Here is a 27,623-nt window from a genome sequence, read left to right as displayed (position 1 = left end):
TGACCTTCAGATTTTTCAATATTCATTGTCTCTATCGACCATCTCTTTCCAATTTATCTAGCACTTAAAGTAATGCAAAACACTAAAATACAGACATCTGCACATCAGTCAAATGTAACACCAAAGGGCATTAGATACTACACATATAAATCTTGCTTTACATAAAGATCAGGTACAGAGCTTGGATTTATATAAGCAATAAGTTAAAGTTGGTGATTTACAAACAGGCTTCCTTTAAATAAGATTTATCCTGGTGTATTCAATTCTATTTACAAACAACAAAAAGCACAATATTCAGACCTCTCAGCAATAGGTTCTGTATAAAATGAAGTATAAATTGGTTACACTTCAAAACTTAAGCCTTTGTTTGAGGTAGAATAAACAAACATATCAAAATATACTTTGTAAGGGGAATTTTAATTAATATACTTTTACGTTATCATTAATCTTTTACAATTCTAAGTTTTCATATTAGGATTAACTGTACTTTGCAAACACTGACAAAAAAGAGATGTTTTTATAACACAGGTGAATAATGTGCTTGTTTCTTCTATCCATTAAACTATTCTCATTTGTGAAAGCAGAGTTACCTATGTTTTTCTGTTTCTCTTTTCGAATGTGGATGTGAGTGGAGAAAATTGTCCTTAGTATGCTTCCATCTTCAAATTAGGTTCCCCGTTTTTTGATGAGCACTGAGCTTTTTCAAGTCAAACTAGTAAGTGTCCAGCCTCTTATTCAAAAGTAGTATTTCAAAGTTCAGAGATAATGGATAGTGAAAAACACATTAGGTATGTTCTTTCCAGACTGCACTCCCCAGCGTGGCTGTAGCACAAGGAAGAATCTCCTGGCTCATGTCCTTTACCTTCTGCCTGACGAAGTTTAAGCACTTCTATTTTAGGTATCCTGGGACAAGGGGATTTTTGCAGTATTTGATATTTGCTTGAGCCTAATTTTCAAACTACAATTTAATTTTCATATTTAAGTAAAAGTTATCTTCAAGGTTTTATAGGTATTGTTAATATTTTTAAGAATTGTAATCCAAAGATCTTTTAGAAATGTAGTGTAGTCATAAAAGGAGTCAGTTTTGATAACTCAGAGTTGTTGTTTTTCTTGTTTTTGAAGCAGATTGAACAAGTTAAAACTGCGTCCAGTAACACTGCTTAGTCTTACAGTAGTAAATTCAAAGACAGTACCTGTTGGCCAGTCTGCTCCTACTGACTTACTGCTTTCTACATTTTGGAAAACTCATAAATGCTACAAGCCATACCAAAAGTATAAGCAGATTTTGTGGTATGCAGAATTTGAAATTTTAGTAAGTCAGAATTGCAAACTTGTCCACTGTGCAGAATGGTCAATTTATAAAATATGGTAAATTGAACTTTAAAAAATGTTGACCAAGTGTTCTTAATTAAAATGTTAATATATTTTAGGTCTCTCATTTGAGTGGATATCCATCGTTACTCAGCAAATGCCTGAATTTACTACTGGTATTAGCAAAACTTGAACATTTATAATCCTGTAGAGATGACCAGTGTTTCCTTGATAAAGTTTTCATATCAGTTCTCTCTGACTGTTTTAAAGGGTTCTGTGCAACATTTTTAGCTCTGATATTTAAGAAACAGATTATTATATCCTTTAGCAACTTGACAAAGTGATTGATGGCACACACTTCTCCATCAAAGAGATGCTTATTCAAATCTACAAAAAGATAAATATGCCCAGAAAGCTCACATAATATTTTCTGTTGAAGATACAATTCCCTTTGTTTAGGAACTAGTTCAAAAATTGCCATTCTTGAATGGGTTCTTACAACTCGCTCACAAATATTTATGACCCGACACAGACCTTCTGAAGGAAAATGCAAACCATTCTTCTTTTTAACAAATAATAGTGACCCAATTTTAGAGGCTTTGAGATCCGATGCATACAGTGCAGTGATGCAGTCCTCACAAGTTAAAAGAGCTGATAACTTGTTTGCAACATAACCAGCATAACAGATGAGATTTCGCCTATGATCTGACAGGTCTAATAATGCCTCACTTAGTGAACAATTAGACCAGTCTTGACAAATACCCTCTTCATGAAAGAGAGTCTTTGTAACACTGACACCATACTGACGTTGAACTGTCCAAAGTGCCAAGTCTTTCCTTCGAGCAATTGAAATGTCAAAGATGCTTACTTTGCTTAGAAAAACTTCATCTTGAAATTTGTATCTGGTCTCCAAATTATGGTAAGCTTTCTGGAATGCCATGCAGGTAGGGCTAGAACTTGTTACTAATACCTGCCTAAGCATATTTAGAAATAATTCCAGATGATCGTGACTGAATTTGTAAGTCAGAAGATAAGGAAAAGGCATGACCTTTGGGAAAACATAATTTTGGTAGAGCCATTTTAAGCTCTCAGCATTGAGCAAAAATCCCAGGAATCCTAGTTTTTGCTTACCTTTAATTATTTGATTATTGCTAGTGTCAGATAATGTAACAAAAATAGTCTTGGCTTCAATTAACACGTGGTTTATTTTACTGTAAGTTTCAGGCAACAGAGGCCCTTTAAGTCCCTTTCCATAACAGTTCCTACTGTTAAAGATGTCAAACAGATTGTTAATTAAACGTAAAAAATGGATGGTACCAATACAGTTTTGAAAAGGTGGCAGGTCTAAGGATAGCAAATATTCTAATGCACTGGCTACACTCTCACTAAAGAGTTGGGCGGCACAATTCACTTTCAGTATATGATTTTTCAAATTTGCAAGTGTACTTGGTATTCTTTCCATATTTGATAATTCCTGTTCCTCCAGTGCCACTAACTCCACAAGGTGCTGCCAATGTGCTATGCCATTAATAAACTGAATGCTTTGAAAATTCTGAAATGCATTTCTTATTAATCTTAGCAAGTGGCAAGAGTCAAAGAAGTATGCAATCTGTTGACTAGAAGATGAAGGATGCTGAAATGTACATTTCATGTCGTCTCCATCAATATGTATCCCCAATGCTTTTGCCATCTGAACACTATGTGCTGTGGCATCAGATGTAACAGCCAGAACTGTGATTCCTATGTCACTCAGTTTACCAATAGTCAGACGAAGCAGCTGAGCTTGCAAATATCCAGATGCTCTGTTTACAAAAAAATAACCAAGAGGTGTTCTCCAATGGCCAAAAATACCCACTGCCATTAACAAAACAGTTTCTGAAGCAAGTGGCGTTTCATCAGCATCAAGTTTTCCAAGACCAAAGTCCATAAACCCCTGCAAACTGTGACTGCTAGGATCCCAGTGAAGCTGTTGCTTGAGAGGTATACTTTTTATTAACAATGAACAGTATTGATACAGCTGATCTCCATTCTCTACTCTTCGTTGAAGAAAAGAAAAAATGTTGCTGTTGAAACCTGGACTGGGTTGGCATTTGGATAACCACCTAGAATACATAAAAAGTGAAAAACAGAAAAACTTAAAGAGAAATAAAAAGATAAATGGGAAAATGCCTTAAGCAGTACTAAAGTAGTCTCCTATCCCTGTAGAAATAAAGCCAAGTATATAAGCAGCCAAATTCTATAGACATTTTCAATGGTAAATTCGTTACAATAAAATAGTAAGATAAGAGAAACTGAGAAATACAAAGTAGTATTTTAAGATGCAAATATACAACATTTTTAATTCCTCATTTATTCTTTAAAAAGTAAACAACTAACCAGTTTGTTCTGATCTTTTTATATTGTAAATCATAAACAAGTCTTACCTGTAAATTCACTGAAATGAGAAAATTGCTGAATGTGAAGGAACCTTTGAGAACATCTAGTACATCTACCTCATTTTACAGATTAGGAAACTGGGACAGAGGGAGAGGTTAAGCGACTTGGCCCATAATGTACTGTTAGTTATGAACGAATGTGAAATCTGGCTTTCCTGATGCCCAGGGGTTTAGTGTGTTTCTCACTCTTTACAGCCTCAAAATTACACCCTTAAAGGCATACAACAAGTGTGCATCTGCACCCCATACAACCTACCTGCGCTACTGTTCTTTCATAGTATCCCTGCTCTTCTCAGACTGCTAAGTATTTTCTTCCTATTACGGTGTCTACCTTTGGAATTCTTCTTACTTCTAGTTTACTCTAACTTGTTATAGACCAGGAAAGAAAACAGCCACATTTAATAATTGTCTAAAACTAAAGGGATTCTGAGGCAGAGACTAGGATGTTCACCTGTAACTAACATATACTTTTGTAACTCAAATGTCTGTTAAGTTAAATTTCTGATTTTCTGGCTATATTCTAAGGCAACCAAGGCTTCTTCCTGGACAGCTGACCTCTACCTTAATTGTGAGTTTAATGTTCTTCCCTAAGTATTTTGGGATAGGACTTTCCAAATATTTTAAGTGTCACCTAGGAGTTTCATAAACAAAATTCACCTTTAGTACATACTATGAACTTTCACATATATGAAATATATATACTACACACATACACACACACACACACACACACACACACACAGAGTTGACTTTTGAACTAAATGGCATGGGTACACTTATACCTGAATTTTTTTTCCAACCAAATGCATGGAGAGAAAATACAGTATTAATAGGATGCAAAACTTGCATATACAGCCAGCCAACTTTTCATATACATAAGTACTGCAGGACTGTCTACAGGACTTGTGTATGCATGGATTTTGGTATACTGGCACAAGTAGGGGGTGTCCTAGAACCAGTCCCCCACATATACCAAGGGATGACTGTAATAGTTTAAATAAATATATATATGTGTGTTTATATATACTTAAATGGCAATTATGACCCACTAATTTCATGACGCATTAATAGGTTTAAAAAACACACTTATAGGCCAGGCATGGTGGCTCATGCCTATAATCTCAGCACTTTGGGAGACTGAGGCAGGCAGATCACCTGAGGTCAGGAGTTTGAGACCAGCCTGGCCAACATGCTTAAACTTCATCTCTACTAAAAATACAAAAATTAGCTGGGCATGGTGGTGCGCACCTGTAATCCCAGCTACTCAGGAGGCTGAGGCAGGAGAAGTGCTTGAACCTGGGAGGTAGAGGTTGCAGTAAGCCGAGATTGCGCTACTGCACTCCAGCCTAGGTGACAGAGCAAAACTATCTCAAAACAAAACAAAACAACATACTTACAGGATGGCAAAAGACATACCTTGACTATAAGTAGGTTATAATCTATTCAGAAGACAAAAGTATCTGTTGTTCGTATATTAAAATAGGCAAACCAGAAATAAAGCCACACACTTATGACAATCTGATCTTCTACAAAGCTGACAAAAACAAGCAAAAGGGAAAAGACTCCCTATTCAATAAATGGTGCTGGGGTAACTGGCCAGCCATACGCATCAGACTGAAGCTGGACCCTTACAAGCCACATACAAAAATTAACTCATGATGGATTAAAGACTTACATGTAAAACTCAAAACTATAAAAACCCCTGGAAGGCAACTGAGGCGATATCACCCTGGATATAGGAACAGTAAAAGATTTCATGACAAAGACACCAAAGCAATCATAAAAGCAAAAATTGACAGGTGGGATCTAATTAAGCTAAAGAGCTTCTGCACAGCAAAAGAAAATGTCAACAGTAAACAGACATCCTACAAAATGGGAGAAAATATTTGCAAACTGTGCATCTGACAAAAGTCTAATATCCAGCATCTATAAGGAACTTAAACAAATTTACAAGAGAAAAGCCCATTAAAAAGTGGGCAAAGGATATGAACAGACATTTTTCAAGACATACATGCCACCAACAAGCATATGAAAAAAAGCTCAACATCACTGATCATTAGAGAAATGCAAATCAAAACCACAATGAGACACTATCCCACACCAGTCAGAATGGCTATTATTAAAAAGTCAACAAATAACAGATGCTGGCAAGATTGCAGAGAAATGGGAAAACTTACTTATACACTGTTGGTGGGAGGAAAGTGATTCCTCAAAGGGTTAAAAGCAGAACTATGATTTGATCCAGCAATCCCATTACTGATTATATACCCAGAGGAATATAAATTATTCTACCATAAAGACACACACATGCAAATTTTCATTGCAGCACTATTCACAATAGCAAAGACATGGAATCACCCTGAATCTCCATCAATGACACATTGAATAAAGGAAAAGTAGTACATACACACCATGGAATACTATGTAGCCATAAAAAAGAATGAGATCATGTCTTTTGCAGCAACATGGATGGAGCTAAAGGCTATTATCCTCAGCAAACTAACACAGGAACAGAAAACCAAATACTGCATGTTCTCACTTATAAGTGGGAGCTAAATGACGAAAACTTGGCTGGGCACAGTGGCTCACGCCTGTAATCCCAGCACTTTGGGAGGCCGAGGGAGGCAGATGACCTGATGTCAGGAGTTTGAGGCCAGCCTGGCCAATATGGTGAAACCCCATCTCTACTAAAAATACACAAATTAGCCAGGTTCAGTGGTGTGTGCCTATAATCCTAGCTACTTGGTAGGCTGAGACAGGAGAATCACTTGAACCCGGGAGGTGGAGGTTGCAGTGAGGGAAGATCATACCACTACACTCCAGTCTGGGCAACAGAGTGAAACTCTGTCTCAAAAAAGATAAGAACTTATACTCAAGGAAGAAAACAACAGACACTGGGGTCTACTCGAGGCTGGATGTTGGGATGAAATAATCTGTACAACAACCCTGTGGCATGAGTTAACCTATGTAACAAACCTTCACATGTACCCCTGAACCTAAAATTAAAAGATAAAAAAAAAAAAAGGAAAAAATAGTAAGACAATGACTAAGCAATATAGCAGTGCTACAGCACACTAGAATGCTGGAAACTCTTTGCAAGTGTGTCACCGAATTTTAATTGTCTAGTTTATTTCTTTTACATTAGGATTCTCAAATGAGCACCAAAGATGCTAACTGTGTTGCATATGTGGTACATATATAACAAAGCACTTTAATGTCCCTATGTAATTTTATTTTAAATGGGTTAGCGTTAGAAAAACAACCAACTTATGTTCTGCTGAGTTTGATTTTTAAATGGAAATCTCAATGGTATCTGAAAATCTACAGCTACTAAAACAATGTCATGAACATGAAGCAGAATGGTATGTGGATTTGTTGATTTATTTTTTAAAGTTTTTACAAGAAAGAGTAGGCATACCCAAACCAAGTTCATGAGTTAGAACGGTAAGGAAGGAAACAATTTCTCCTTTAAATCTCTTTTCTTCTCTGAAAATAAAAAAATTTTCTTCTGATCATAAAAAAAGACACATTCTTCTTTTTAAAAAAACTAAACACAAAAAGTATAAAGAAGAAAGTAAAAGTTACTGTTAATATCTTTGTGTATACATACCTAGATATAATTTTCAAAATTGTATACTGAAACTATTTTTCACTTAATGGTAAGTAATGTTTCACATATTTTTATGCGCCCTTAAATATCAACCTACAGCAACATTTTAAATGTGTACACAGTATATACCACAGTATAGTTAAATGAAAAATAATTTAACCAACTCAAATCGAAGGACATCTTGATAATTTCAAATTTTTAAATAATAATACCACAATGTGTATATGTATGCATGTGCACCCATACACATATACATATTTATGTCATTTGTCTAATTCCTAGGAATAACATTCCGAGGTAAACTTACTTATATTTTAATAAGAAATTAAAGACAAAGTTTGGATTTCAGCTGCACATAAGTTGGTGGGTCAGTTTAAAATTGATATTCCCAAACTGTCCTTGCAAAAGTTCAAACCAATTTTCATTTATACACTCATCAACATGATATTTTAAATTAACAAACCAATATCTAATAACTTAGTTATGGAATGATTATAGGGAGTCACTTGTGTGGCCTAAAATTCTGCCTGGGAAAAATATAGTCCTAGAGATCTACAGTGCTAAGTGTTTTTCTGTTAAGACTTTTAGCTACTCCCACCATTGTTACTTTTGATTCTCTCACAGCAGGTAATCTATAGAGGGAGTTGGTTTACTAAATTGCAGTGAATATAAACCAAAAATTAGAAACAGAGGAAATATAAATAAGGAGCAAGTGTGCCAGCATTTTCTATCTATGACCAAGATCACACTAAACATATCACTATTATAACAAGGAAAGTTGAGGATATTAAGACTTAGTTTCAAAGGATTTGTGAAAATAAATTACCTTAAAAGACCGCAAACACTGAAAATTATAAAAAAACACAGCTTTGGGAAAGTTTTGGACATAAAGAATCCAGGGAGAACTGAAAAAGAATCCAACATCAGTGAACAGAAAATTAGAGAAGAATCTGATGTAGCTAAGACTAGAGAAAGATATATGACAGTAAGAAATTCATGGGGCACCCTATCTAACCAAACCAAGTGTTTTAAAAAAATTTAAGTCTAGTTTGGTCTGTCATCGTCCAATTCTTAACCATCTAATTGTTTCTCCATCATTATGGAGGGAAAGACAACAGTTTTGACCACAAACCTGGTACTGCAATTTTCTAGTTACTTACTTTTCCTGTCGGTGACTCGTCACATATTCTCCTTTCTTTCCAAATCTAATGCCTTCCTCCTCAACTCTCAGTTAATAACTTTATTTCATTGAGAAAACAGAAGCAATGCAATAGAAACTCATTTTCCTGCTGAGTGTGGTGTTGCATGTCTACAGTTCTAGCTACTCCAGGATTGCTTAAGCCCAGAAGTTCAAGGCCAATCTGGGCAACACAGTGAGACCCCATCTTTTTCTTTTTGAGACGGAATCTCACTCTGTCGCCCAGGCTGGAGTGCAGTGGTGCGATCTCAGCTCACTGCAGGCTTCGCCTCCCGGGTTCACGTTTCTCCTGCCTCACAATCCCGAGTATCTGGGACTACAGGCGCCCGCCACCATGCCCGGCTAATTTTTTTGTATTTTTTTAGTAGAGACGGGGTTTCACCATGTTAACCAGGATGGTCTTGATCTCCTGACCTCGTGATCCGCCCACCTCAGCCTCCCAAAGTGCTGGAATTACAGGTGTGAGCCACCACGCCTGGCCAAGAACCCATCTTTTTAAAAGACAAAACTCATTTTCCTACTACCAAATCTGTTAACCTATTATATCTGTACTTCTGCTTTTCTTCCTGTTTCACTGGATGAACTGTCCCAAAACCTTAAGGTCGCATTTCCTTCCACAGTGGTGTTGGATGTCATCCTCCTGCAATTATCATTTATCTTACATGTCACGAATTTTCTTTTCTCTCTTGGATCATTCCCATAAACATGCAAACATGCTGGAACATCTGCCATCTCAACAAACACCCTCCCCTCAATGCGTGTTCCCTTCTACCCACAGACCCATTTCTTTGCTGTCTTTCATAGCAAAACTCCATGGAAGAGTCCACAATCATTTTCTCTGCTTCTTCACTTTTAGTCTCTCTTAATCCCACTCCAGCCAGGTTTACCTCTCCACCACTCTACTGTAACTGCTTTTGTCATGGTCACCAATGACCTTCATCTTGCAAAATCCAATGGTCAATTCTCTGTCCTCATCTTACCTGATCTCCCAGCAGCATTTGACATAGTGGACTACTCCCTCCTTGAAATACTTTCTACACTTGGCTTCCAGGCCATCACAATCTCCTGGTTTTCCTCCTGCCTCACTGGCCGCTCCTGATCAATAAATATTTATTGAATAAATGAATATTAAATATAATGATTATAAAAATCTAATACTTAAGATAACTGTGTTAAAAACAGATCACTTTTTATATGGGAAAATAAATGGAAATGTATATACCATTAATATTAGAATCTTGTATTAATATAATATAATCTTATATTAATACAAGAAAATAAACGGAAGCTCTATATACCGTTAATATAACAGAACACTATATGGCCACTAAAACAAAATTTTATTGGTAGGTAAATAGTTTTTTGTTTTTTTTAACTCGGAGGATATACACAAAACTGCTAACTGTAGTTATCTTGTGGGATTAGGGGAAGAGAAGTACTGTGTTTTTCACTTTCTAGTATTTATGTACTTATATATGGTTTGAATGTTTTATAACAAACATGTATTACCATCATACTAAACAATATACCTTACTTATACGCAAAGTACCTAAAGAAATGAGCAACTGTTTGAGTGCTGGAATTATAAATCTAAATATATATATAATGTTACAGCAAAGGTCACAAAATGCAAAATGACATGGAGAAAAGATAAATGTGAGCTGGAATTACCAGGAAGATTTAATCTAGGAGTTGACGTAGAACTATGGGAAATGAAGAAAACCATGAAAAAGAAAAGATGGGAAGTTACATGAAATATCTTATATAAACCATAGTGAAATATCATTAAGTAAGACTTTAAAACCAGTGTAGAAGAGATTAAAAAGGTATATGCTTCTCAACACAAAGAAAAGACCGATGTTTGGATTTATAAATGATGGATATTTTAATTACCCTGATTTGATCATTACAAATTATATAAATGTATCAAAATATCACATGTACCCCCAGAATATGTACAGCTATCAGAAAACAAAAAAACCAAAAAGGTATAGGAGAAATTAACATAGCACCTATAAAACTCTCTTGCTTAGCAAAAAGTGAATATTTATAAATAACATCTAGCCTGAATGGTAAAACCATATTATAAAAGAGTAAAGCCTTATATACAAATGTTCATCTAAATATATGAAAAAACAATTATAACCCCAAAATGGAAACAACAGAAATGTCCAATAGCTGGAGAACGCCAGAGTTAGGTAGGGTAGGACTACCATGTATCATGCAGCTATTAAAACTTGTCTATAAAGAGTTCAAAATAACGTTATAGATAAAAGGCATACATAATAAAGTGATAAAAGGCTGGTTGGAAATTTATTTACAAAAGATCATAACTATGTAAACACTAGTAAATCTAAGTGCACACACACACACAGACAGGAAGGAAATACTCTAAGTGTTAACAGTAATTGTTTATATATAATATATGGGAACAATAAATTTTTCCTCTTCTAAATTTTTTTGGAAGAGCAGCCCACTCTGAAGGTCAATTATTTTTAAATCTTTTATTAGTAGTATTATTGTAATAGTGTGTATAGAGGAAAATCTACAATTTTTAAAAAAGGAATCTGGGCTGGGCACAGTGGCTCATGTCTGTAATCCCAGCACTTTGGGAGGCTGAGGTGGGTGGATCATGAGATCAGTTCGAGATCAGCCTGGCCAACATGATGAAACCCCACCTCTACTAAAAATATAAAAATTAGCTGGGCGTGGTGGCGGACGCCTGCAATCCCAGCTACTCAGGAGGCTGAGGCAGAAGAATAGGTTGAACCTGGGAGGCTGAGACTGCAGTGAGCCAAGATCTTGCACCAGTGCACTCTAGCCTGAGCAACAGAGCAAGACTCCATCTCAGAAAAAAAAAAAGGAATCTGTAAAACTAGGCTGGGCATGGTGACTCATGCCTGTAATCCCAGCACTTTGGGAGGCCAAGGAGGGTAGATCACTTGAGACCAGGGATTTGAGATCAGCCTGGCCAACAAAGCGAAACCCCATCTCTAGTAAAAATATAAAATAGTAGCTGGGTGTGGTGGCACATGCCTGCAATCCCAACTACTCAGTAGGAGGCTGAGGCATGAGAATTGCTTGAACCTGGGAGGCAAGGTTGTGGTGAACTGAGATCGTGCCACTGTGCTGCATGAAACCTGGGTGACAGAGCAAGACTCAGTCTCAAAAATAAAAAAAGGAATCTGTAAAACTAGTGGTAAAAACAGTAAAAATTAAGAATTCAGTATTAAATTTATGACATTACTAAAAAATCATTGTTAACTACTCCACACGAAGAGAATTATATCTATCCATTTTGATCACAAATCCTAAAAAAGTATTTATCAAAATCTGTTCCCTGGACAACCTACATTGGCATCAACTGCAGTGCTTATGAAAAATGCAGATTTTTTTTGTGCGTTGCCTAAGACCAATGGCGATCGATCCAGAACTGTTCTAGATTTTCCAGGATAGTCAGATATTAAACTACTGAAGTATACTGGAAATTCCAGTATTTCAGGATTCAAATTTTATCCACTCAGAGTGTCTGGGAGATGCAAAAAGCTTGTTACACTGTGTGTCTTCATTTCGTTAGTGAAAATATTGCTTTTGTGATAACAGGCAAATACCACCTAGAAGTTTTTGAAAAACAGAAAATGGGAGTCCATTTTTTCATTAGTCCATGTTTTCTTTTTTTTATGGGAGTATGAGTACTAATAGCCTTAATAACTAAAATGTGATAAAAGAATAATATGGTTTAACATCTAAAGAGTAATTCACACGTAATCAACAAGATGTGGTGACAAGAAAGACACTTTTAAAAAATAAAGTAATTCACTTACGTTCTGAGGATGGAAGAATGAGGCAGCTTAAGAATCTTTCTTACATAATCATAGACTTTGCTACTGCACAAGTAGAGTGTACATGCAAATTGTTTCATTTCTGTGGTGTACTCATCTGTTTCTCTCCAATTATATAATTCCCACTTAAAATCTGTTAAAATAAATTTTTTTTATTCTTTGTGACGAATAGTAAAATTTTCAGGTACAGATTACAGCATTTGGATGTAAAATGCACTGGGCATCAAAATTCAAATACAAATATAGATGCATTTTAATTAAGTCTATTCGGAGGTTAATATTCACGTAGGCCCCTTGACCAATTTATTCGGTTCATCTGGAATCATTTCACTAGAGGGAAAAAAAATTTTTCAACTTGAATTATGTTTTACTATTCAGTGGCAGCCTGAGTGGAGAGACTTTTAGAGGAACAGGAAAGAAAATAAAATGAAGACATTTATTTATTTTATTTTGTTCCCTGATTAGTATTTATCTGAGGGTAAAATTAGATATGAAAAACATTTCTGGGGATAGGGTACTCTTCAGACTGAACAGACCATCTTGCCTAATATCGAGAAAGAAAAAAAAATTCTTTTCCTGGTGGGGATTCCTATTTAAGACCTCTAGTCCCCTCTTGGAAAAACATAAAATATTCTCCTCCTTTGGAGATACCTATTCTTTTCTAAAAACAGGACACGTTTCTCTTTTCCTAGAATGTAATCCAAATCTCTGCTGCTTTCATCAAAGAATAAGTTGGCAATTTTTATTTTGCCCTTTTTCAAATATCTTAGTTCACAAAGAGGACTAGATAGCCTTTCCGTGGGTTTACAGGTCTACTCTACAGAATATTTTAGAAAAAAATGTGGAGATACACAATTTCCAAGCTCAAAGAAATTCTGTACACTAGTACAACTCCACTGCAAAAAGACTTTGGTAAAATTATGTAGCAGTTAAAACTGTTTATAATGAATTTGCAGTAGCAAATGGGTAAGAGCTACTATAAAAAGCGAAAAGTGCAGAACAGAAAATGGTATAAACCATATGGTCTCATCTCTAGGTGGTGGGATTACACATTATTTTAATTACTTAAATATGTCTTTGCTTTTCCTATAATAAATGTTACTTTTATAACTGGAAAACCATAAGACACAAAAGAATTTTGGTGATTTTCTTTCTTCTTGCTTAAGCTGAGACTTTCACTTCCCAACTAAAAGCATGATTTCATAGGCAAGAACAAAATATATATTTAAAGGTCTTTCAGAAAAACAGCTATTTTTGTAAATACTACAGGTTACCAGGGGGAAATACCTGAAAACTGAGCTCGTAACAGACACTCTGTTTCTTCAGAAAGTAGTTTCTCTTCTACAAGTGCATCAATTAATCGTAAACCTTTTCTCTTCTTGATCATCCTGTAGTTCTTTACGGAGATAAGTCTTTTTTTGGACACTTGTAACATTTGTTGCACCTCAGCCAGTTTCTCTGCACCTATCATCAAAGGTGTCTTTAAACTATAGTTATGGTCCTCAGTAGCAACTTCTTGAGAATTATCTGGAAGAGGTTGTTTTAGGATTTTCTGTCTTGCTTTACCTTTAAGATGTACACCTTGAGGAATCTATGACAGACATATAAAATTAAAGTTATTTTAGAAATAATCACACCGAAGAGTATCTGTAAAAATACCCTAGATACAAAGCACTAATCTGGTTGCTGTGGAGAGTTAGTTAGGAAAGAAAAGGTTGTAATCTCTGAATGTTTTAATGTATAGTTTATAGGGTAATATAAACAGTTTTTTTTTTTTGCACTACACAGAAATATTAATGTGATATTGAAAGTTTCTGAAATAAAGTAACTAGAGAAAAGTGGTAGTAAACTGGGATGGCTTCATGGAAGTGAGTTTTAAGCAGTTCTTAGAAGGTACAATAACATGGTTAATGAAGGTGACAGAGAAGTTATTTGTGCAAAAAAGAAGGCATAGTGGACAGAGCATGGCTTTGGAATTAAGACTAACCTGGGTTTGAATCTTAGCTCCCTCAATTAGCTGTCACATAAGCTCTACAATCCCTTGTGTCCTCATCTGTAAAATGTGGATAATAATACAAGGTTGTTTTGAGGATACAATATAAGAATTTATGTCGATCTCCTAGTACAATGCCTGGACCATTGTAGCTCTCAATAATGGCAGCCATTATTGAGTTTACACAAAAGTATGAAAGCAGGCAAATTTATCACATATATAGTAAGTATATACGGTTTGAAAAGATAATTCAAGGCAGTTAAAAATGTACAAATCAGTTCACAGTAAGCTCTTGGAACTTGGTGAGTTTGAATTTGACACCAACTAAATACTTCCGAATAGGGGAATGAGATAAACCAATATTGAAAGAAGGAGACTCTGATGATTAAGAGGAAAGTAAGGCAAGTGTCAGGATAGAACAGTTAGGTGACTATCACAGACTGTGCAGAAAGTGAAAGCCCATGTGTCAGAGTTGTGGTTAAGGGGTAAAAGGATAAAATAACAACAGTTATAGGAAACAGAAGAATATCATACCAATCCTGGCGACTCACTCATAGAAAGTTTCATTATTTCCCATATACTTCCTGTATCAATGTTAATAATTAGGTATATTTTTGATCAAGATAAATAACATTATTAGGAGGAACCAAAAAACACAGATATTTTCAAAGTACTTTGAAAGCTGTCTCATAATTTTAAAAAGTCTGTATTCTAAGGCTATTTATATCTACCAGTTGATTTTTGCAATTGGTTAGTAACCTTTATATATATATCTAGACAAATGATTTGCATTTATATAGTTTTTTAAAAGCTCCAGAACAAATGCTAATATATATAAACTTTTTTTTTTTTAATTTTCAAAGCATTTAAAATCTATTACTGGATTTAAGACTTGGGATTTTTTCTGTCTGCAAATTCTAGCTATAATGGGGGCTATCTTGATTTTTAAAGGCTCTGTAAATTTTCATTTTGTTGACTTACACCTACATTTAAGTACCTTGTATAGAGAAATAGAAGGCACAGCTCCTTTTTTCAGCTTTCTTCTTATGCCATATGACTCAAAGTCACTTTCTTGAAAATGTTTGGAACACAGTATAGCACCTGGTCCTGGAATCCAAATCTTTTTGCTTCTGGGGTCCACACGATTAACAGCCCTGATCCATTTTGAACGCTGTATGGTATCAGTTGGAAATCTATGGCAATCATATTAAAGTTCCATTAACATGAAAACATTATAGTAATACTGCAGTAGTATTTATTATATAAACCCATTTATTATTTTACTGCTTTATAGAAACATAAAGCCGAGTGAATTAAAAGTTTACTTAGTTCGTTTTTCAAAGTTCTTTGATTTTTTTAATCCACAAGTTCAATATCTGATTGTCTGTGTCAATCATAGAGGGGCAATTCTCATATTAAAAATCCTACTGTATTTTGTCTTCACTTCCTACACTTAACAGAATCTGCTCAAATTTAAATGGTTACAGAATATATGACTCTTTTCCTTTCCTGTGGTGATTTTAAACTATTTGGTACTCCTCCTTTTAAGAAGTGGAGCCTGGCCGGGCGCAGTGGCTCATGCCTGTAATCCCAGCACTTTGGGAGGCTGAGGCGGAAGGATCAGAGGTCAGGAGTTCAAGACCAGCCTGGACAACATGGTGAAACCCCGTCTCTACTAAACACACAAAAAATTAGTAGGGCGTGGTGGCGGGTGCCTGTAATTCCAGCTACTGGGGAGGCTGAGGCAGGAGAATCTCTTGAATCCAGAGGTGGAGGTTGCAGTGAGCTGAGATCGCACCATTGCACTCCAATCTGGGCAACAAGAGTGAAACTCTGTCACAAAAAAAAGGTGGAGCCTAATTCCCCTCCCCGTGAGTGAGTATGGGCTAGAGTTAGTGATTTGCTAAGGAATGGAAAAAGAACATGTGACAGTAAGTGACCACAGACTGTCATAAAGGAACAAGTTTTCCTCCTTGCTCCCTGTAGAGAATGGTTTGCTCTGGAGTAAGGTATCTGGCATGTTATAAGCAGTCCTGTGGAGAAAACTAGTTGGTGAGCAACTGAGGCCTCCAGTCAAAGGCCATGTTGAGTTAGTCTTTTTGAAAGCAGGTGACTTCAGCCTTCAGATGACTGCAATCTTATGAGATACCATAACATCCAGCTACACTCCTGAATTCCTGACCCTTAGAAATGTGTGAGATAATGTTTATAGTGAATTTTGAGGTAACCTGTTATGCAGCAGTAGAAAACAAGACAAGTATATTTACTATATTCAACTTTTTCATGTTTAAAGGCACTACTTTTTGCTAGTCCTGATTATAAAAATTACTTTGCATTTATTTATTTTTCAATCCAAGCCAAATTATGTTTAGAAACTTGTCAGCTAGGCGTGGTGGCTCACGCCTGTAATCCCAACACTTTGGAAGGCTGAGGCAGGCGGATCACTTGAGGTCAGGAGTTCAAGACCAGCCTGGCCAACATGGTGAAACCCTGTCTCTAATAAAAACACAAAAATTAGCTGGGCATGGTGGCTCGCACCTGTAATCCCAGCTACTAGGGAGGCTGAGGCAGGAGAATCGCTTGAATCTGGGAGGCAGAGGTTGTGGTGAGCCAAGATTGCGCCACTCTACACTCCAGCCTAGGCGACAGCAAGACTCCATCTCAAAAAAAAAAAACCAAAAACAAAAAACAAAACAAGAAACTTGTGAAATTAACACAATAAAAACCACAAAACTACTCTTTCTGCCCCCTCTTCTTTGACTTATTTTAGAGACAGATTTACAGGTAACTATGCTTTTTGTGCATCTTAATTTAGACTTTAAGGCACATAGTTACCAGAACTGAGATTGGTATAAATTGTATTTCTCAGTTAATTGCTACAAAAATATAGCAGTATGGTAAAACATAACTCTGAGATACTCTCTCAATCACCCTGAGAAAGAACACTGACTTGGAAAACCTGTTTTTAAGCTTTATAGCTTTAAAAGGTCAGAACACTGACCTTTTACCAGCTATATGGTATTAGACACATCTCTCAACCTTAGAACTTCCTCACGGGGCTGTAGTAAGAGTGTATGAGGCTACAAATGTATTCAAAATCACTTTGTAAACTGTAAAGTACTATCCAAAGTTTGCGCTTTCCTAGGAACAACTAATTCCATTTCTGGGATTACAATTTTATTGTTCCAGGAAGATGATGATACTTGATCAAGGGAAATGAACAGGGAATCCTTTTTCCAATAAGGTTGGAGCAAATCTATCTTTTTTCACTGAGTTATTTTTTAACTCATGGAACATATTTGCAAGGGAGCTTTTCCACAGATTTGGTATAGTCTCTAAATGTGCAAGGAACCCTCAAAAAGTGGCTGGTCCAACAACTTCTATTACTAGCGTGGTCCTCTGATGCAAAGCTTCCCAACTGGTATGCCGAGTACAGCTGTTGATATTGGCTTGGGACACCTGAGTAGTTACTTCAAGGCAGCCCCAAAGAGTGCTGTAGGTTTGCCCCCAAAGTATTGAACAATTATTTCCTACGCGTAAAATGCTATGAAAAAGCCTGGGGCGGGGCAGGGTGGCTCATGCCTGTAATCCCAGCTACTGGGGAGGCTGAGGCAGGAGAATCTCTAAAAAAAAAAATAGCCGGGGTGGTGGCCTGTGCCTGTCGTCTCACGAGGCTGAGGTGGGAGGATCACTTGAGCCTGGAAGATAGAGGCTGCGCTGAGCTGTGATAGTGCCACTGCTCTCCAGCCTGGGCAACAGTGAGACCCTGTCTCCAAAAAAAGAAAAAAAAAAAAAGAACAAAAAGGTTGGGAAATATTGTAGTCTAACTAGCATAACTAGTTTTGAGTTCTGGAAAAAATTAAATTGATAATAATACCATTTTAAAGCATTTACCTTGTGGTCTACATATGCTATAAAGTCTTACGTTTTGGTTTTACAAAACTCTACAAGGCAGGTTTTCATTCCTCTTACAGAAGAAGAAACCAAGACCCAGAGCTAAGCACAGAGATCAGTAAATAATCAATTAAAATTGGAATTCATGTCTCCCTAGTTTAAAACTACCTCTATCACAAGAAAAATCCCAAATCAATTATCGTCTCACATACAGAATGAATTGGTTCACACTGTTAACAATTTAGGTGGAGGAATCAGCCTTATTTAAAACATAAAAAAAAAAAAAAAACAATGAATTTGATACACAGCCTACCATACATAATCCAAACTCCTCAACCTGGCATTTAAATTTTTTAAATGATTTGTCTCTCAGGTACTTTCCCATTCCTCTGTATTTGCACTTTCTATCCTTTACATTTTCCCATGCCATTCCTAACTATCCTCTTCCTAACCCCACTTTCCAACCATAAAGTTCTTTTTGATCGTTCCATAAATCTGCTCCTTTTGTCTGTGATGATCTATTTTACCCACTTTTCTACTTGTCGGTACACTCTGGATACTGATTTGAATGATCTATAGCGGTCTGAACCATGGATAAGAGTTCAGATAAGACTGGTCTGAAATTCTTCCCCACTGTCGAGCCAAAGGAAAACTTCCCTGCCATGATCAAATCCAACCAGAATCGGACCGGCCTTGTAGAGCTCGGCTAATAGCACTTAAGAACTTGCAATGTCTGCCAGTACAGGAGAAAACTGATCTGTACTCGTGCTCAGGAACACGCCACACACTTCAACCGTTGTCCCAAACTGCCTTCCCTTCCGGCCTCCTCACTTTAAATAATAAGACCATCCAATTAATGGAGGACTCCTTTCGCGTAACTCTCGCTAAAGCGGTAGGCGGTGCTAGACCCGGCTACAAAGAGATAAACACTGAGCGAGAAGAGAGAACCTCAATTCTCACAGTGCCCCAATTCCGCTCCCACGCCCCGACGCTGCGCACGTCACGTCGCGTCACATCCACGGCGCGACCCACAGTGCGGCCCGGCCCCGCCCCACGCCGCGCTACGGCCCGCCGGGCCCCGCAGGGAGTTCGAAAGCTCCGAGGCTGCTTCCATACGCACTGGTGGAAGGAGAGGCCGCGCTCCCGGCTGAGCACGGTGTCACGGGTGCTGCAGCCCACTGCGGAGCAACTTCGGGTCATCTTCTTGTTACGTGGGGCCCCACCTTCTGGGTTCCCGCGACTGCATGAATCACGACCACTTTAGCTCCGCCCGTTGACTGCGGCTACGACCTTTATTTGTCAGGAAAGGCGGGCTTTAGAGGCGCGGGACTTCCACACTTCCTCTCCGAAGGCCCTGCGCCGGGCCGTAGCCAATCACAGGCCACGTTATGTCGCAGCAGCCAATCGGAAGGGCCTGAGCCTGAAGACGTACACTTGACCGCTCCTCCTTCCGCGTTGGAGGCCCAATAGTGGGTTTTGCTGCAAGCGGTTCATTTTCCTTCTGTTTTCACCCATTCTGGCACAATCCGGCGCCATCGTCGTTCTTGTGAGACCGAACCTGAAAATGCGAAGCAGAGAGGCAGGACCAAAATTGAGGCGAATCCGGGAACCTGCCAATGGGTCTCCGGATGCGTTCTCTGAAACTGGAGGATATCGGGAGGAAAGGGTATGGAAAAGAGATAAAACACGGTGCCCTAGGTATGTTGAAGACAGAGTCGGGCCCAAAATACATGATTTACTGAGATGCGTGTCGTGTTCTTGCGCTTTATCTTGTAGCTCTCCGATGCGGAGATAATGCGGAAGCTCTTGGCATGGTTGGCTGTAGGTACCTGATACGGGAGGAGCAGGAGTCAAATAGGATACGCCGACTTTTAATTCGAGGAACCCTTTTCTGAAACACTGCCGCAATGAAGGACATAAGGTAAGGTTCTTGGGGCTCGTCAGACCACACTGCCCCTATTAGGGGCAGGGAACAAGGGGCAATTAAGTGGTTTTGGTTGGGAATGAGGCGTTATGGATAGCTTTCAGGAGAAAAAGCTTAGAACAATGTCTTAGTTATAAGCCCTTATGTTTGAGGAAGATTTCAATTTGCTTAGAAGGAAACAGGCAGTGTGTTTTTGTCTCTGAGGAGATCCTTAGCATACAGAAAACAGAAGGGTTTGCAACTTTTCCGTTTCTTTGTATAGCACACAAAAATAATTCCAAATATCCAGGCCTAACAAGATTGCTTCTTTTTCCCCTTTGTGTTTACTTTGTCCTGATTACAGCCGAGAAGACACATTAATAATACCTTAATAGGTATTATTTATTCACACCAGTTTTCCACTAAAATATGTTTATATCTTCTTTGAATGGAATTAATAGCTTTTGGTTATGGTTTCTTAAAAGTCACATGGCCTAAGGATAGTCAAGGAACTTTGGAAAAATTGGTCCCTGGGGGATGTGCAGGGAAAATACTTTTTGGCTATAAGATGTGTGCAGAGAGTAGAAACTGGATTTAAATACTGTAAGTTGGTTGGGCTGTTAAAGCCTTTTCCTACTCAACCAATTAAGACCTGAATGAGGCTGAATAAAAATACATTGTTTTTAGCTGTCTTTAAGGAAAAAATCAGTTGCCTTGTATTTTTGTAACAGTTTTATTCAGATATAATTTTCATACCATACAACTAACTGGTTTAAACTGTACAATTCAGTGGGTTTTAGGATATGCACAGAATTGTGCAATAGTCACAATCAATATTAGAACACTTTCATCACTCCAAAAAGAAACCTTATTCTTTTTTTTTTTTTTTTTTTTTGAGACGTAGTTTCGCTCTGTCGCCCAGGCTGGAATGCAGTGGCGCGATCTTGGCTCACTGCAAGCTTCCCCTCCAAGGTTCACGCCATTCTCCTGCCTTAGCCTCCCAAGTAGCTGGGACGACAGGCGCCCGCGACCACACCCGGCTAATTTTTTGTGTTCTTAGTAGAGACAGGTTTTCACCGTGTTAGCTAGGATGGTCTTGATCTCCTGACCTCGTGATCCACCTGCCTCGGCCCCCCAAAGTGCTGGGATTATAGACGTGAGCCACCGCGCCCGTCCGAAACCTCATTCTTATTAGCAGTACCTCCAAATATTCCCCCACCCCGCTTCAGCAACCACTAATTTACTTTCTGTGTGCCTATGCCTGCTCCGTACACTTCATGTAAATGGAATTATAAACTAATATATGGTCCTTGTGACTGACTTCTTTCACTTGGAATGTTTTCAGAGTTCATCCATCTTACAGCACGTATCAGTACTTTATTTTTTATTGCTGAATCGTATTCATTTTATGGCTGTAGCAGATTTTGTTGATCCGTTCATCAGTTGGAGGGCATTTGGGTTTTTCTTTTTTTTTTTTTTTTTTTTTTACTGTTAGGAACATTTGTTTACAAGTTTTTGTGTGGACAATGTTTTCATTTTCCTGATTACACACCTAAGAGTGAAACTGGTGAGTCATAAGGTAACTATGTTTAACTTCTTGAGGAACTGCCAGATTATTTTCCCTAGTGGCTGCACCATTTTACATTCTCACCAGCAGTGGATGAGGCTGTCAGTTTCTCCACATTTTTGTGCGTGTGAAGCGACTGTCTCATCGTGGTGTTTACCTTTTCTTAAGGACTCAAAAGTTTGCAGATACAGGCCTTCACTTGCCATTTTCTTAAGGTAGAGTTGAAAGTACTGCTGCCAGTTCATCATCTGAAATGCGGGCTGTTTTCTTTCCTGTTTAATTGGATTGCAACTATTTGCCTTTCCTAAAGTTGAAACAGTGGGCTTCCACATTATTCTGACAACATTCCTTTAATTATTATTTTCAAATCAGTTTCTGAAAACTGCTTTTATCAGAACAGATTTACTTAAATGAAGGCAATAGCCGCAAGGGGTTACTGCTCTAGATATTTACTTCTGGATAGGAAATAAGTAATCCTATCTTTACATTTGTTTATAACTTATTTATGCTTTTTTTGTTGTTTTGATTGTTTATTTTATTGTTGACATTGAAGTTCTCAATTTGATCCTTTGGTTATATCATTGCTTCTTCTAGTAACTTCATATCCAGTGATTAAACCTTTTCACTGCTGTTCACATAATGAATTGTTGTGATTATTGAATACTGAAATGAGGATATGTAAGCTATATTAACGATAGTGTTATTTGCAAAGGCATTGACTATTGCACAAAAAATTTTAAAAGAAAATATCTCTTTTCAGGAATCATGCTCAGAGATGTCAAGAAAAGATACATGGGTCTTGGAAGATAATTACTCAAAATATGCAGGGGAAGGTAGTATATTTTTCTATTTTAAATGTGTTAGGTATTCCTGGAACTATAGCAGTGAGTTGGAAATGGAGGATTGTCCAAGCAAAAAACATTTATAAAGGCTTTGATGAAATCTAATTACCTATTTTATGGTATAGAATCTTATTAATTGTCCACTTAGAAAGAATAACAACAAATTATTTATTGGCCCATTACTATGGGCCACACATTATGCTGAGCTGTTTATTATTTTTATTTTATTTTTTTGAGATGGGGTCTCACTCTGTCACCCAGGCTGGAGTGCAGTGGCGCAATCTCAGCTCACTGCAACTTCTGTCTTCCAGGCTCAAGCAATCTTCCCACCTCAGCTTCCTAAGTAGCTGGGACCATAGGCGTGTACCACTACACCTGGCTAATTTTTTTTGTATTTTTGGTAGAGACAGGGTTTTGCCGTGTTGCCCATGTTGCTAAGCTTTTTATATACAGTATATAGAAGGAGTTGGTTTTCTTAAACAATGTTTATTTCTCATAATAACTATGAAAGCAGATACAGACTTCTTGCTTTCTAGGGTTGGTATCTTGTTTGTTGAGCAAGCAACATTGTCTTGCCAAATTTTTGTCTTGCCAAATTTTTCATTGTTTGAGTTCTTTTGTTTCAGAAAGCCATGGAGTTTTGAAATTATTGTTAAATCATTATTTGTTACATAATTATTTCTACTTCTAGAATCTCATGCTAACTTGGAAGTGTCTTCTCAGCATCAAGCCTGATATAGAGGGGCAGCTACACCCTAATGTACTCCAAAACTAGTTATGCTTTGTTTTATACGTAATACTTCTATTATTAGACAAGTGGTTTCCAACTATTAGAAGCAGTGCTAAGACGTAAAGGAAAAGGGGGAGTGTTTTTTCTTCTAACAGAACTTTTGAGCAGTGATGAAAGGAAAACAAGAAGACTCAAAAGATTATAAATCTCAGGCATGAATTAGTATTCTGCCAATTAGAAACATTGTGATTGCCTGACAAGGTCTATTGCTGATGAGGAGTAGAAGCCTGTGGGAGGTGGGGGTGGAAGCAGCAGAAGGAAAAGACAAGCAAGTAGTTAGTAAAATGTATTCATCATAGTGGATAAAAATCAAGCTTTGGGGGAAAAGGTCAGATTCCTTCAACGGTGCTGTACATCTGTACCTTTACTCCATCCTATGGCAAATATTTGTATAACTGCACAGAAAAAATTGGACAATATTTGTTGAAATATTCTTAGAAAGTTCAACTTTCCAAGTTAGTACCACCCTAAGGAAAATTATATGAGTAGGGATACTTAATTTCTAGCCATACTCTAGTTCTAATCAGCTTCTCTAAGTAGCTGGAACTGCAGGTGTGTGCCACCACACCTGGCTAATTTTTTGTATTTTTGGTAGAGAAGGGGTTTTGCCATGTTGCCCAGGCTGGTAAGATTTTTATATATAGTATAAAGAGTTGGTTTTCTTGGCCAGGCATGGTGGCTCACACCTGTAATCCCAGTACTTTGGGAGGCTAAGGCAGGTGGATCACCTGAGCTCAGGAGTTCAAGACCAGCCTGGCCAACATGGTGAAACACCATCTCTACTAAAAATACAAAAATTAGCCAGGTGTGGTGGCATGCACCTGTAACCCCAGCTACTTGGGAGGCCAAGGTTCGAGAATCACTTGAACCCAGGAGGTGGAAGTTGCAGTGGGCCAAGATTTGCCACTGCACTCCAGCCTGGGTAACAGAGCAAGACTCCATCTCAAAAAAGAAAGAGTTGGTTTTCTTAAACAATATTTATTTCTCTTAATAACCCTATGAAAGTAGATACAGACTTCTTGCTTTTTAGGGTTGGTATCTCACTTGTTGAACACCTACCCTTTTGTCAGATGCATAGCAGGTTAACAAAGTTGATAAAGTGATATACTTGACATAATCTTTGTTCTGAGTTTTTTTTCCCAATTATAGTAAAATTGGAGGTCTTAACTGTTCTACATTAGATAAATATACGCATTTGTTTTAAAGAGCTAAGCAATGAAATCTTATGACTAGAGCTGAAGTTCAAGAAATAAATGTCCAATGATTAAACTTTTTCCACTGCTGTTCACATCATGATTTGTTGTGATTAATGTATGTGGATGAGGACATAATAGAAAAAGAAAATGGTGAGGCTTGTATATATTGTGTTTCTGCACAATGAGTTCCTTTGAATGTTTTTCGTTTTAGGAATAAAATTGAAGGGTGTTTTTCTTAGAGAACCTCATTTGTCATATTTATTTGATCAAGAAGTTGAAGATTTATGTAATAAGGTATGGGACTTACACATTTATTTTGATAAAAGAACACAAAAAAGGTCAGGTATGAGTAGAAAATTGACATTTATTTGAGTCTAATGTGGATACTGTACTCTGAATTAAAATTTTCTTTTTGTTACTCTTCCAGCTTTTAAAGATAATAAGTATTATTTCAAAATAGTATTTTTTAAGTTAATAGATTCAATTCAGGAAAGGCATTGGAGGGGGTGGAGCTTTTAACTTTGACAGTCTCACTCTGTTGCCCAGGCTGGAGTGCAGTGGCACAATCTCTGCTCACTGCAATCTCTGCCTCCTGGGTTTAAACAGTTATTGTGGCTCAGCTTCCCAAGTGGCTGGGATTAGAGGCGCATGTCACTATGCCCAGCTAATTTTTTTTATTAAGTAGAGACCAGGTTTTGCCATGTTGGCCAGACTGGTCTCGAACTTCCAGCCTCAAGTGATCCACCTACCTCGGCCTCCCAGAGTGCTGGGATTATAGTCATGAGCCACTGCACCTGGCTGTTGGTTGTCTTTTCTTAGAAATAATGATGTAATCTTTTCAGCACCTGAATTCTTAAAGATCCAGGGTTTACAAATGACTCTTAGATATGCCAAGGATGACTATCCTATAACTTAAGGAAGTCAGGAACAGTAGAAAAGAAGGTAATAGGAAACTGGGAATCTTAAAACCAGTTCTGTCATTAATTAGGCTTGTTATTGTGGGTGTTTCTCAAATTTAAGAAATACGAGGGGTCTTGAAAAAGTTTATGGAAAATGCATATCATGAAAAAACTGCATGGATTTCAAATTTTTTGGACTAAAATAAACTCCTACTAACTTGTTATAACATTTTTGAACAGGATCTAGTTGGAAGCACTAAGAAGAATAAGACATCAGTTTGAAAAGAGGCTCTATCAGAGCAACACGAATTCTGCTAAAATTGAAGCAAGAACAAACATCAAATATATGTTGACACTTGGGTGGAAGAATGGTGAGCTAATTGATGCTTTATGAAAAGTTTATGGGGACAAAGCTCCAAAGAAATCAGTTTACAAATGGAGAACCCGTTTTAAGAAGGGATAAGGTAATGTTGAAGAAGAAGCCCACAGTGGCAGATCATCCACATCAGTTTGTGAGAAAAAAATTAGTTTATGGCATAATTGAAGAAAACCAACAATTAACAGCAGAAATAACAGCCAACACCATAGAGATCTCAGTTGGTTCACCTTACACAATTTTGACTGGAAAAGTTCAGCAAATTTTATACCTGATAGGTACCAAAACCATTGCACCCAGATCGGCTACAGACAAGAACAGAATTTTCAATGGAAATTTTAAATAAGTGGGATCAGGATCTTGAAGTCTTTCATTGAAAAATTCTAACAGGAGATGAAACATGGTTTTACCAGTGCAATCCTGAAGACAAAACACAAAGCAATCGTTACCAAGATAAGTAGTAGTTCAGTCAAGGCACAGGTGGACTGGTTGAGAACAAAGGTCATGGCAACAGCTTTTGAATGCTCAAGGCATTTTGCTTGTTGACTTTCTGTAGGACCAAAGAATGGTAACATGTGCTTATCATGGGAGTATTTTGAGAAACTTAGCCAAAGCTTTAGCAGAAAAATGCCCAAGAAAGATCAGAGAGTTCTTCACCACAACAATGTTCCTACTCATCCCTCTCATCAAACAAGGGCAATTTTGCAAGAGTTTTGATGGGAAATCACTAGGCATCCACCCTACAGTCCTGGTTTGGCACTTTCTGACTTTTTGTTTCCTAATCTTAAAAATTTTTTTAAGGGCAGTACATTTTTCTAAAGTTAATGTAAAAAAACTGCATTGATGTGGGTAAATTCCCAGAACTCTCAGTTCTTTAGGGATGGACTAAATTTTATAGCTGGTATCATCACTTACAAAAGTGTCTTGAACCCTATGGAGCTAATGTTCAGAAATATCGTCTATATTTTTATCTTTTAATTCCATTTTTCCACAAACTTTTTGAAGTCTCCTTGAATATATACCCTTTATAAAGGGGAAAAATTCTGTGACTACTCATGTTGACTTAATGCTGACTTAATTTTCTATTTTGTAAATATATACAAACATAAAAGTGGATACAAATTTTGTTCATAACCCTAACAAACAAATTTGTGAAATAAATGCATTCAGAAACAAACTAAAACATTAATGAAATGGATGCTACTGTTTTACTGAGGTGTAAACATAGTACTGGCTGCTATGGAAAAAGTTACATAAACAGTCATGTGCCTTGTGATGATTGTTTTGTCTACAACTTCACTCTTTGCAGACCGCAAGACTATTGAAATGAGGGGAAGGGATCTGAATTCCCGAAAGAATGTCAAGTGGGCATCGAGGCTTATGCCTATAATCCTTGAACTTTGGGTGGCTAAAGCAGAAGGATCCTTTGAGGCCAGGAGTTCCAGACCAGTATGGGTGACAAAATGAGTCCCTGTCTCTACAAGAAGTAAAATAATTAAGCATGGCCATGTGCCTATAGTCCTAGCTACTTGGGAGGCTGAGGTGGGAGGATCACTTGCATCCTGGATGTTGAAGCTGCAGTGAGCTGTGATCATTGCCGCCACACTCCAGCCTGGGTGACAGAGCAAAAACCTGTCTCTAAAAAAAAATTAGAATATCTTTATGCTATGAAATCCTAATTTGAAGAATTCGTCATTAAATTCTCTCCAAACGTTCTTCTAGTGAGCAATTCAGTTTTTATTTGATTCAGGATTAGGCTTGGATAGT

The 27,623-nt window shown here is 37.4% G+C and overlaps 1 protein-coding gene and 1 long non-coding RNA gene across 3 annotated transcripts; one reads left to right on the top strand and one right to left on the bottom strand.

The window, feature by feature from the left end:
- Nucleotides 1-106: 106 nt before the first annotated feature.
- THAP9 (THAP domain containing 9) lies at nucleotides 107-19,634 on the bottom strand. Its single transcript, XM_011941766.1, has 5 exons — nucleotides 19,404-19,634; nucleotides 15,387-15,582; nucleotides 13,684-13,987; nucleotides 12,379-12,529; nucleotides 107-3,413 (listed from the first exon to the last, which is right to left on the bottom strand). Exons 1-5 carry the CDS (start codon nucleotides 19,481-19,483, stop codon nucleotides 1,436-1,438), a joined length of 2,709 nt encoding a protein of 902 aa, XP_011797156.1. The 5' UTR covers nucleotides 19,484-19,634; the 3' UTR covers nucleotides 107-1,435.
- On the top strand, nucleotides 19,323-27,135 carry LOC105511602. 2 transcript variants are annotated; one of them, XR_001001737.1, is made up of 5 exons: nucleotides 19,323-19,949; nucleotides 20,060-20,204; nucleotides 22,514-22,586; nucleotides 24,793-24,875; nucleotides 25,721-27,135. It is a non-coding gene; the product is annotated as an uncharacterized LOC105511602 (long non-coding RNA). The 2 variants fall into 2 exon arrangements; XR_001001736.1 differs by lacking the exon at nucleotides 22,514-22,586.
- The last annotated feature ends 488 nt before the right edge of the window (nucleotides 27,136-27,623 follow it).

This window comes from Colobus angolensis, unplaced genomic scaffold (assembly GCF_000951035.1).
Source record: "Colobus angolensis palliatus isolate OR3802 unplaced genomic scaffold, Cang.pa_1.0 Scaffold200, whole genome shotgun sequence".
Taxonomy (NCBI): domain Eukaryota; kingdom Metazoa; phylum Chordata; class Mammalia; order Primates; family Cercopithecidae; genus Colobus; species Colobus angolensis.
Note: the sequence above shows the minus strand (reverse complement) of the source record. Positions and strands in the feature narration are given on the sequence as shown.

What these genes read in the sequence shown, in the direction of transcription:
- THAP9 (XM_011941766.1), bottom strand. Translation starts at nt 19,483, where the DNA reads ATGACCCGAAGTTGCTCCGCAGTGGGCTGCAGCACCCGTGACACCGTG. An exon ending in CTTCTATTTCTCTATACAAG is followed by an intron (nt 13,988 to 15,386) that starts GTACTTAAATGT and finishes TGTCTGTCATAG; the next exon opens with ATTCCTCAAGGTGTACATCT. An exon ending in GTTACGAGCTCAGTTTTCAG is followed by an intron (nt 12,530 to 13,683) that starts GTATTTCCCCCT and finishes TTATTTTAACAG; the next exon opens with ATTTTAAGTGGGAATTATAT.